Here is a 12,899-nt window from a genome sequence, read left to right on the forward strand (position 1 = left end):
CTGGCTTTCCTTGATTTGAGATTGCACGCGACCCCAACTGGCATCGAGTCTGAGCTATATCGCAAACCCATGGCCAGGAACGCATTGTTGCGATATGACAGCTGTCATCCACGGGCCTTGAGGGACAATCTACCTTTTGGCCAGTTCCTGAGGATACAAAGAAACTGTTCTAAGAAGGAATCTTTTGAAGCACACTCCAAAAACCTGGAGGAACATCTAAAGGAGAAACGATACCCCAAGAAAATCATTCGTCAGTCTAAAAAGAGGGCCTCCAATAACCATAGGGATGCCCTACTTGCAATCAACCCTCCTAAAGAAAAAACAGACCGGATTGCTTTTGTTAACACCTTTAACAGCCGATCCAACCAGTTGCAGAAAATCATAAAGAAACACTGGTCCATCCTTAAGACTGGAGGTGATGACATTCCCCAGCCCATGTTCGCATACAAAAGAGGACCGAACCTGAAGGATCAACTGGTTCACACACGTCCACGCAGCAAAGAAGGAAGACAAGTGGGAACCCTATGGGATTTACCAGCTGTGGTCGGACATCACCCATGCGGAAACTGCACGGTCTGTCCCCAGACTAACAAATCTACTGAGGTTGACATCGGCACTAATCGCCCATGGACACAGAACAAGTTTACGAACTGCAATAGTAGTAACTTGATATATCTGATTAAATGTCCTTGCGAACTACGGTATGTCGGCATGACAACCAGAAAGGTACGCACACGTATCCAAGAACATAAAAGCACAGTGCGGTGCCGCAAACAAGCAACCAGACTGACCGCACATTTCTTGGAGAAGGGTCATGGTCCTGAGGATTTCTACTGGACAGTCCTCGAGCAACCGCATATTCCTGATTCGTGTGCCGACACCAGCCGTTTTTTGTTCAAGATAGAGCAGAAATGGGTGTACCGCCTTAACAGTGACAAAGACGGCCTAAATGAGCCCATACCATGGATGTCCCTTTGAATGGTCGTGTGCATTATGTCCCTTCTTACACTGTCTATAAGTATAAAACTTCATCTATAAACACAAATACTTATTTATAATTTAACATCTAGTAGTGAACACACACTACATGATTTACGCCATTGTGATCCTGCTTAAAGTTTGTTGTGTAAGAGACACACCATGACACAATCATGAAATAAAGTCCCTTCTATTTAATAGAGGCAGCGCTAGGTAGCGAATGTCAACTCCCAGAATTATGCCCTTTGAATGGCGCATTGGCACCTGCCTATAAATACAAACATTCGTCTATAAATATCCATATGTAATTCATCACGCACCATTCTGTTCAAGGATGTGTGTAAGAAACACCATGGCAGAATAGAGGCAGCGCTAGATAGCGAATGTCAACTCCCAGAATTATGTCCTACGAATGGCGCATTGGCACTTGCCTATAAATATAAACATTCGTCTATAAATATCCATATGTAATTCATCATGCATCAGTGTACACATTACATGATTTATGCCACTGTGATCCTGTTCAAGGATGTGTGTAAGAAACACGATGGCAGAATCCTGTAACGAAGTCCCTTCTATCTAATAGAGTCGGTACTGGGTAGCGAACTACTATTCCCAGAATTCTCACCCTCACGTGACTGCTCGCATTACGTCTTGTCTGTAGAGTATACAAAACACTACCTCATTCCGCGATCGGCGCCCCCCCGAGCAGTACTGAAGACTGCCTGGAGACGCCGACGGAGAGGTGAGTGAACGCATAATGCGTGACTTCGTGTTGTTTTTCCCTCTGCGCGGCTATGCCGCTAGAGGCCACCCCGCCATCAGAAACACGAAGCGTTTCTCGGAAGCGTTTCTCGAGTGCGGTTTTCAAACATCACTGAAACTGACACGGTTTTCATGCTTTATCTGTCCCTACCGGGTGGTCATCGTTCTCGAGTCTTGACAGATCACGGCGTTCACGCCTAGCCTGGGTACTATTTGACTACGTTAGAGGTTCAAACCACCTCTCATCTCGAAGTATATTTTATTTTATTATTATCTTGGTTTAGTGTCATATCACTAGCCGCTCTGTAAACATAATGTGGTTATTCACAGAGCGGCGCTCCTTTTACCTGAGCTGCAGCCAGGTGGGGTGAAGCTGCTCAACCTACACGCAAGGGTGAGTGCATACTTGAAATAATGACCAGGTATGATTAAACATATTGCAATGTCATTATGAATACAAACAGAAATGATGTGAATAACTTTCGTGTTCCATTTGTTTCTTCGTGTGTTTGTTTGTTTGTTTTACATGTTGGATCCCTTACCATTTTGCACTGATAGTATACGGTTGAGCACGCCTGGATGTCCAGGTGATATCTTTATAATTTATTTATTTCTTACAAAGCAGTAGTGTATCCTGTATAGGTCCTGAGGAATGCATTAAGAAAACCTTATGAAATGCTGAAACATGTCGACCACCAATAAGTGCGGTTATTATTTAAAACCTGCACCCACACCTGCCTTTTAACCTTAGGGTTTGGGGGATACTAATAAAATTTCTTTTTTCCACCCATTCACCTAATTTTAGTATTACCCTTCACTTTTCCACTTTAATCACCATACACTGCTTTTGTCATTAGCCACTACTACACTCCTCTGTTCTGCTCTCATATCACATTTCGGTCACGGTAATGTCTACCGGCCGTCTTGTCTCCTGGGTAAGGAGATCCCACATGATGACAATAAGGGCGGTACAGTGCGGCTTCTGATGGGAACAATACATTTTTCTCCTTGTGCTCTTGAGCCTCGACTTGACCATCTACTAACTATCATTCCTCACTGATACTTTTCTGTGTGCATTTGGTATAGTGGTCCTCACTGTCAAACTCTTTTCTTTTTTCTGACCCCCAGATATTATTTGTTGTGATATATTGAGTTAGGGGCATATATCTGGTTGGTCGGTAAACCTGCCCTTAGACCCTTCCCACTTGTTGTTGAACGTGTAATATAAATGTAGCCTTATAAATGAGTTCAAAAGAACAAGAAAGAGTGTTAGAATGTTTTTCAGATTTCTAATATTTGACAGTCACTGCTACACACTGTGTGTGTATATGTAGGCACATATATGTCTTGATCAATGTCAGGTTTTAGTCCTACTTCTATATCTATACCTGTTATTGCTTCTCAAAAGATGGTTACCCTATTCTGGCACACCTTCGTAGCAAGGGGCTTTTAAATAAGCCCCTGAGTGTCACAAGATTCCACTCTCCCTAGGAGCACACCCCACGACCAACCCCAAAGGAGCACCAAACAACAGCAAGCACTAATAAAGCATCATTGTTGTGCAAGCTTCTGCAACCTGCAGTCCAGGGCAGTGCATCCTTTACATAAGGGCCCAGAAGTGCTCTCCAGAACTGGAAGTAATGCTCCAGATGGTGCATCCAGAGCTGACAACATGCTCCATTTAAAGAATAAAAATGGGTGCATGGATATTCATTCTGCAGACCCGTTGAGTCCCATCATTTTTCGCATAAGTGAAAGCCTTCACAAGGATGTCCAGCCCAGAACTAGTAAAGCGATACATAAGAAGATAGGGGCAGATTTACAAGACCTGGCACACCTCTTCATATTAGCAGAGTTGCGTCAGCTAAATTGTGTGACGTAAAAAATGCCTTGCACCACCATGGATGCGTTGCATTTACAATGTGGCACACCACGGCGCAAGGATAGACAGATGTGTGACGCATCTTTGGGCGGAAAGACAGCGCATTGCTGGAGTCATGTCGTAAGCATGACGCAATTCCAGCAATGGTCTGGAATGCCTATTCCCATCATGCTGCATCACTCCTTGCGCCTGCTTCAAGCAGGCACAAGGTTTTGCTGCAGTGACATCGTAAAAGTGACTCAGTGAAATCGTGTCACTTTTACGAGGCTTCCTTGCGACGGACCGCCCACCCTGCATACATTATACCTGACTCAAGTATAATGTAGCACAGGACTTTACAACGTGACGCATCTCCTTAGAAGCGCCACGTTGTAAATATGTTGCAACATGGCGCTTTGTTTACAACACAGCTGCGTCACAGAAGTGACACAGTGGTGGCGTAAAGTTGTGGAAAGGGGCTTGTAAATCTGCCCCATATTCTGAGGAGGTTATAAGATTGATTGTGGATGATAAATGGTTAGTGCGATACGCATATTAAACACACTGAACGGTAGTGCATATCTGAAATGCAAATGGTTTGCATACTTTCATCAAGTACAGGAAAGGTTTGTCCCGCACCTGATAGATGCATCGAGCAAAAGAGTTTACAATTCAAGGCTGTGGCGCTGCGAATCTCACTTCTATAAAAAGAAGTGCTAGGTGGATTGTGCAAACGGTCAAGCTCAAGGTCTGAACTTGTGTTACTCACAGCAGGTTGAGTTGCCCATTCCCACTATTGAATTGTTAGAAATGTCTGGCCCACATAAAGGAATACTGTACAGACTTGATGAACTGTATATGAAAATAGCAATCCATGGACCGTGAATAAATGAATGATACTTTTATCTCCACCCTTTGTTTACAATATTTCAGTATGTGCACAACTTGCTGCAGGTCTCATGAAAAATGTAGACACTTAGCGAGCCTATTTACGGGTATGTCACACAGTGCAGCAAGTCACCTTGCTGCACTATACTGCGTGCCAGGTGAAGGCCAGCAATGCACCATAATTAAGGCAATATGTCACATTCCTGCCTTTTCCCCTATGCTGGTACCCTTTTGGCAGCCTACCCCTGTTGGAGCCCTTTTGGTAGCCTAGCCCCAATGCAGGCACCCTTGCACCATTGTGCCTGAGTTGAATGCAAGATTGCTTTTGTGCAGGAAGGGGCACGTTCCTGCACAAAAATAATCCTGAGAGGCACTTTCTCTTTCTGTGTGTGCTGCAGAATGCAGCACCCATAGAAAGAGGAAGTAAGGAGGAGAAATAATAAAGATATTTCTCCTTGTTCCACCTCTCCTGGGAAGGCTTATCTCTTTGGCGCATTTTCCTGTTTACCTGTCTGGTAAGTCTGGGAATGTCTCAAAAACCATGGAAGTTGCTTGGGAAATGCCATAGAATGCCTTCCCAGGGCAGGGTAAGGCAACGGAGTGATTTGTTCTGCTTTGCTTACTCCAGTTGTATGGAGCCAATCAGGGCCACGCTAAGTGGCTTTGCATGGCTTCATAATTCCCATGTAAGGTTTACGCAACGTGGTACAAGAGTGATGGAAAACAGCTTTTAAAGAGGCCCCCAGCGACTTATTTAGAGTTTTGCAGATAGGGTACTCCACCACATGCATAGAGGACAGTCTGAGGTACTATTTTTCCTGTTCGGGACAGGCAGGAAATGTCTGGTGGCCCTAAACAGAAGAAATTAACCCCTCACATCATAGATCAGGGTTGCTATGTTTTTGTTTGAACAAAAACAAAGTCTGGCTTTAGGAGTTTGTGTCTGAAGAAAACAAGTTTGCTGTATGGGCACATGGAACATGGAGCTGTTGAGCACATCTTTGGTTCCTTCAGAGAAGCCATTGTCCTTCTTTGGAGAAGCATAGTCAGTGGCTTATTTGGAAGCAAAGTATCTCCACCAGGCAAGTAGAGATTTCTAAATGTGGTAGGCTGTAGTTCACCGGGGCACTGGAGTACACCTTTCCACTGTCTTGACAGAATGGAGTACAGCCTGCAAGGGTCTAAATGACCTGCTTAGCTCAGAACTAAACATAAGTTTCATTTCTATTTTGTTCCTCCTGCCTGCTGCTATCTAGACTGTGTTATAAAGACTCTCCCTGTTACTCTAGGCTGAATGGCTACTACACCTCGCCAAAAGCTCAAGGAGAGGGCCTTCTTGAGTGTAGTTCCCAGAGGATACAACTCTCTCCTTCAGAGATCAGAAGTGCCCTGTAAGTTCTGAAATCTTTACAACATCTCTTTTTTACAACTATCCTTTTCCTGCTATTTTCCATATTTCCTTTGAAAGGGCAATAGCAGTTTAGAGTTTAAAAAAATTCTCTTTGTCCAATCCTTTTTCAAACAACAACAAAAGATGTTCTAGAATGTCCCTTGGTTTAATGATGCCTACTTGAGATTGAAGATGCATTGTGACAACACTCACCAGATGAAACCTTTAATGTGGTTTTTGAAAGGACACCTCCTTTATACTTTTGTAATGTGATGCCCTGGGAGTGGAGAGGATTAGTTTACAACAATGTAAGCAAATAGTATCTCATAACCCATTGAGAAAATAAAACCTTTTCCAAATTTTCGCAGAAATTCAAAATGGCGCCTATAAAAACACAAACAGCTCGCAGGTAATGGTCTACAAAAGCAAAAAAAGAATTTTCCCCTGCAGTGCAGTGCTATTCATAGATGCTGTAAAGTACACAGCAGGAGAGAGCTTAGAAGTACAGTGTATGTTACCTTCACACTGTTTGCACCTGCTGCAGGCCAATGGCCTCATGCCATTCTTGTTGGAGAAAGTATGTTCTGGGCAGTCTTCGCATTTACAGCTTCCAGAGTTCAAAAAAGTTCCTGTGAGTAAAGTTGAAAAAAGTAACATATTATTTATCTTTCAAAATCAAGAAATGTATTTAGTTATTCTTTTGTAATTCAAAAAATGGCATTAACTCAGGATGTTATTATATTCACCAGATTAGCCAGAGGATATTAAATAACCCCCCTGAAAACTAATGATAATGGCATATTCTGTGAATAAAAGTGTTCGAGATCCTCAAAGCACGGATTAGATTAGGGAGAGTATCTAATCCATAGTAGTTGTGATTTTTTAGAAGGGACTTTGACAGCAGGCGGCTGATCGGTAAGTGCGCGTGGGAAGGTGCAGGTGGGCGTTTGAGAGATCCAGTACCACCGCTTTTTCCAAGGGACCATGTATCTGTGATGTTTCTCGTGTTCGGAGGACTTTCCAATAGTACTGGAAGGTAATCTGGGAAATTAAACACATTTTAGAGTGTATAAATCAGTGGTGAAGGGAGTGTGCCATGGGTCCTAATACAAGCATTTCTCTATTCATTATTCATTATGAGGCCGGGTTTGGTGTCTGTGTGAACAATGCCTCTACTTCAGGGATCTGTGTTTGACCTCATGGTCACAGGTTTGAAAGTCACAAGGTCTACTTAGCCGTTCATCCCTCTGAGGTCAATAAAATGAGTACAATTGAATTGGGTAACTATAAACAAATTATTTCAGCCCGAAGACACCCTTCTGGCTGAATGCATGCTTTACAAATACAATGTATGTTACTAGTGGTAATTGTGCGTAGCACGCACAAGGCTCAAGCTCATCAGCGCGATTTACATAGACCAACAGTATATCACTAATCTACTGGACAATCATAAGGATATCAATCATGTCTACAAATTCTCCGCTATTAAAGTGGATAGGAAAATATAAAAGTAGTAATAAGAGCATAAATACCACACATCGGGTATATATAAGGCACAATGCACAGAATAAGCACCAAGAAATAATTATTTTGGAGCTAGAAGAGTAGTGCATGCCTCCTTACCCTTGGTAGGGTACTAAGAGATAATCGCAATTAGAATGCAGTGCGCCGTTCATACACTTGGGAATGTTGTACGTAGTTCTGAAATATATGGTGGCTGGAAATCAAGAGGCGCGCACAACACACCAAGTAAAGACTAACTAATCAAGCAAGTTTCATAAAGTCCCAATATTGGAAATGATTCTTCAAGAGAGAAGGGTTGTCACCAAAGAGGGCTCAGATTCGGACAAAGTTCAAAATTGACACGAGATCCCAGAGCACTCCAACGAGTATAGGAAACCAAATGTTCACAGCGATATTGCGTCTTCTCATAAGTTTAATTGCTCTCCAATCAGTGACCAATCCTCAAGTCTTCCCAACTTCATCAGGGGCATGCCTATTTACCTAAACCAATCATCAACGTCAATAAGTCAGTCTCCTTGGGTCAGTTTGTGGGTTTTCTGCCATGGGTCGCTTTGAGGGTGATACACTGGTTTTGAAGTCAATTCTAGAACCTAGGTGTGGGCAATTTATTACAGTTGTGTGTGTGTGGATGTGATTACATCACAGAATTTTAGGCTATTAGCCATCTAGAAGCTACAATTTGGACTAGATGCAGGGGATGTTGGATTTGTGTGGCTCGTGATGAGGGAGGTGAAGCTGTCAATCCCTGGTAGGCAGGAGGCTTTAACCCCTTGGCTGCGGGGTATTTTCTCCCCCTGTGCGGGGGGGGGAAGGGGGCCGTGCATGGTGCTGCTGTGCTTGTGACGAGCTTGGCTTGTCATGAGGCACAGTGCAGCTGCACTCATGATGAGCGGTGCTCATCACAACCACACCCGCTTTTCGAACGTTCAGCACAGCGGGGTAATTATCCCCCGTGCGAACGTTCCAACTGCAGTGACGAGCTCAGCTCGTCATGAGTGCAGCTGCACTGTGCCTTATGACGAGCTGAGCTCGTCATGAGCATAGAAGAGGTTAAGATGCCGGTTTGATATAGTTTGCACCATGGGGATCGGATGCCTGTGTTGTCAGAAAGATTGTTTTTGTGCAGGAAGGGGCACATCCTGCACACAAACAATCCTAAGAGGTGTTTTCTTCTTTCTATGTGTGCTGCTAGATGCCACACATAGAAAGAGGAAAAAACGATAAGAAATAAAATAATTTCTCCTCATTATGCCTCAGATCAGAGTCATAAGGTTTTATTGCTTCCCTCAGGTTTACACGCTCTCGTAAATATGGGGAAGTGTCAAAATCTATGGGTGTTGCTTGGGAAAACACACTGCAACGCCCATGGAAGGGCCCTTACGAGTGCAGAGTAAGGCAACGCAGCGATTTGCGCTGCCTTGCCTTACTCCATAACTATGAGGCCATTCAAAGCCAGGCATAGTAGCTTTGCGTGGCATCATGTATATGATTTTGTGATTTTTGCTGGCGGAGCGTCACAAAAAGTAACTCTCCGCTGGCGATAGGGCCTTGGAAATATGATCCTTTGTGTGTTGAGAGGTTGTGCTGACCAGAGCAGTGATCCTGTTTCCACCACTAAATTAACAAATGTCTGCTTTTTCAGGAGTGAACTTCATGCCCCAGTCCAGTATTAAGAAAAACATCATAAGTTTCCATGAGGGTAAACATTGTGCAACACAGCAGACCATGCAGCTGTATGTGACCTTAAAAAGAAGTCTGCTATTTGTAACCGAACAGCACTTGTTAGCATCCGGGCGGCGGCTGACCTATCATTTCCTGAGGGTGGGTGTTATGGTGCTCCGTATTGTAAAGCAACTGCCCACATCATCTGTGGTAAGGGTGTCTACATACAGTGTGCTTGGGGAAGCATTTCATCTGGGACACCCACAGTGTGCTAGAGCGACAAGACTGCAAATGTGAGTGACATACCTATGGATCTGTTGACCTTTCTGCAGATGGGGGAGCAGACTCACACATTCACCAGTGGAAATGTCATACAGCCTTTGTGTGGCAAATGAGTGGTGAACGTGCAAAATGTCAATCATAACAATGTAGCTGACAAATTAAAAGCAAAGGGATTTTAAATTGTGATTCCTGAGACAAATACAAAAGGAAGGTTTTACATTGTGAACTCTATAACAAGCACATACAAAGGGGCTGTACAATATTTAATAATGAGAGACCTTTGTACACAAATCTCTAGTTCAGGAGGGGTTAGTTCCGTCTGGTTTCCAAGGTGTATTTTTTTTAATTTTATGTTAAGTATTTAGCAATGTTGGTTTTTATATCAGAATGTCATTGTCACAAATATTGTCGGACATAAAATATTGTGTACAGAATATCATTTATTAACATATTACCACATTAGGTATTGATTTTTGGATATTAACTGCAAAGGTAATATATTTTGGGCGCAATTTTAATGTCAGGCCATATTTTGACAATGATATTCTGATATCATAGCCCTGAGCATGAATTAAAGCACTGGTGGAAATTGAGTTATTAACCCCTTTGCTGCGGCCGCAATTTCGCGGCAGTGCGGCACTTCCGCAAAATGGGCGGGGCCGCGTTGGCCATTGGCCGACGGCAGCACTAGCGAGGTAGTGCTCCCGTCGGCCGACGGCAGCACGCAAGGGGTTAAGTGTTATTGTTAATTTTGTGGACTTCTTAATTTCCAACCCACACCACCACCCTGAGTAATCCTTGGGCCCTGAAGTTTAAGGGCTGAAGGTGTGTTTGAGTCTAAGGTGGCCTCAGAGCTCTGGCGCTGCCTCTTTGGTGATCTTCTTTATCTGCATTTGATTGGGCAACAGTTGAGTTAACCAGCTTATGATGGAGATCCATTCCTCATCATTGATTGAGCCATTGTTAACACAGACTTCATACCATATGCAGGAGGCAGAGCTTTGCATGGTTCAACTCTATGACAAATACAGTAGGAAAAGGTTTTACACTGTGAACTCTCTGACAAACGCTGTATGAAGTAATTTCATGTTTTCTACTCTGATAAATGCAACAGGATGGCTTTATACACCACATCCTTCAATAAGTACTGGACTCCTCTGCCTCACTACTCTGAGGATAGTGCCTTAGGGGTTAACTTGGTGCTCAGACTGGGCCCGATAGTAAGCTGGGCTCAGTACATCTAGCAACTAGAGGCTGGTGACCCCTGTAAACACTGCAAATTAGTTCCCACATTCACAAATACACTGCAAAGGAGGTGCACTGGTATTGCCCACTGACCTAGAAGAAACCAGACCTGCTGGTCCATCCACCTCCCCCCCCCGCCCCCCTCTGGGGTGCACTGCTACTTTTAAAAGCTGTAGTGCCTGTCACAACTAAAACATGCAAAAACGCACTGTGCCACATGTGTCAGAGCTGCAGGGCTGGTAAAATACAGCAAAACATGCTATGGATTCCCTGCTCCACAAATGGTCGCCATATTCAGATGTAATCACCAGTGGTGTATGGAGACAGCTGGAGGACAGTGCGTGTTATGATAAACAAAGAAATGAGCCACTCTGGTGTGTTCCAGCGTCGGATTGGTAAAGCGGGCATTCGGGCAATGCCCGAGGGGCCGGTGTCCGGGTTCTGCTGTGGGCTACTTTTTTGAGCAGTCTTGGGGGCCATTTGGGCGCTGTCTCTATTGTTCGAATACAGCCAGCGGCCCAGTGGGTGTCTGAGTGGCCTTTGTAGAGGCAGATGGGCGCTCATTACCTCCGTTTAGCAACAGGCAGAGGTATCAGTCCCTTTGTCTAGCTGGCCGGCCCATTAATGTGTTCACATACTGAGCGGGGGCAGGGGGCCTGAGTAGAAGTGGCCTCACTTGCTTCCTCAGCGGTGATTGCTTTAGGTTTTGTTTTGACCATAGCTGAGTTTCCTCCAGGCCCCCCTCATTCTCATTAGGTGGTAACATAGTTGCACAATGCTAGGTTATCTAGTGTGTCAGTTTGGCATTTGTCATTGCATGCGCGAGTGTGTGCTTTTTGGTACGCCTGGAGTTTAGTTAACCTACCTGATGGTGAACTAGTTGCCCATGTCAAGCTCACTGTACCACATATGCACCAGACATGGGAAGGGCACTGAGCTGTCCATGTGCACTATGCCTGCAGGCACAAAGAGTTGCTAAAATGGCTTTGGGGTTGGAGTCTAGCGTCAGTCAGGGAGAATAGTGGCTAGAAGCTGTTGTGGAGCTGTTTATGTTTCCAGAGCAAAGGATAAGTATAAACAAGCATTAAGGGTCCTGGTGGAATGAGGCTGCAATTCTATTCAATGGAGTAGCAGGTCCTTACTGACACCAGTAAATGTTTCCTGTTGTGTAAGGGTCCATGGGGGAAATGGGGATGGAGTCGCCTGCATGCGTTCAAAAGTCATGGGGCCTCATTTGAGAAAAGTGACGCATCGCTGCGTGAAAACAGCGATGCGTCACTTTTCATTGCACCTTCCTTGCTACACCAATGATGCGTCATATTTACAGTATGACGCATCATTGCGCAAGGAGTTACAGATACGTCAGTATTTCTGACGTATCTGTATGGCGCAAAAGTGACGCATTGCTGGAGTGTGTCACAAAAGTGACGCAACTCCAGCAATGTGTCCTTTCACATGGGGCTAGCCCCACGAGAAAGGGCCTGCGTCAGTCTTACGCCTGCTGTGAGGCAGACGTAAGATTTTGACGCATTTGAGTCCTAGAAGTGGCGCAGGGAAATCTCATAGATTTCATTGTGTCACTTCCATTACCCTTTCTTGCGTCAATACGGCCCCCTTGCATACATTATACCTGGCGCAGGTATAATGTGGCGCAGGGGTTTACAAAGTGACGCATCTACCTAGATGCGTTACTTTGTAAATATGACGCAACAAGGCGCCTTTTTTACGCCACTGGTTCGTCACAAAAAGTGATGCACAGGCGGCGTAAAAGTGACGCACAGCCTCATAAATGAGGTCCAAGGTTTCTATGAAAGTAAATAAATGGAATTGTCTGAGTTAACCCCTTAAGTGCTGCTGACGGCCAATGGTCGTCAGCAGCGCTACCTCCCCAGTGCTGCGCAGGACCATTGAACGTCCATTCAGCACTAGTTCTAATGGACAGCGCAGCACTGGGGAGGAATGTGTAATAGCAGCTATGAGGTTAATAATGCTGCCCCATTTTTGGTGTGGCCTCATTAGGCAGGCAACCATGGCTCGCTCAAATAGAGGAACAATTACTGCAACATTCTTTCAAGAGTAAAACGCTCCAATCATTAATTAAGCGCCGAGTGTGTTTTCAGCGTGATCTCAATAAAATCAGGAGGAGGAATATTAGTCCTTATGATGGGAAGGAAAACATTAAGGGACTTATTTGCAAGCCCTTTGCACCGCTGGTGTGTCATTTTTTGAGACGCACCGGCGGCACAACCTGCTGTCCCATATTTACAAGGACTCGTAAAGTCACCCTGCATGGCTTTTCGTGTC

The 12,899-nt window shown here is 44.5% G+C and overlaps 1 protein-coding gene across 2 annotated transcripts in view; it reads right to left on the minus strand.

Moving 5' to 3' along the window:
• Window positions 1–12,899, minus strand: part of LOC147711122 (tumor necrosis factor receptor superfamily member 9-like) — a 106,959-nt gene that overhangs the window by 52,774 nt on the left and 41,286 nt on the right. For both annotated transcript variants that reach the window (XM_086921929.1, XM_086921928.1), the window contains exon 3: window positions 6,401–6,511. In XM_086921929.1, the coding sequence (XP_086778055.1) occupies window positions 6,401–6,511 (111 nt within the window). The remainder of the gene's footprint in view (window positions 1–6,400; window positions 6,512–12,899) is intronic.

Source organism: Lissotriton vulgaris, chromosome 5, assembly GCF_964263255.1.
Source record: "Lissotriton vulgaris chromosome 5, aLisVul1.2, whole genome shotgun sequence".
Taxonomy (NCBI): domain Eukaryota; kingdom Metazoa; phylum Chordata; class Amphibia; order Caudata; family Salamandridae; genus Lissotriton; species Lissotriton vulgaris.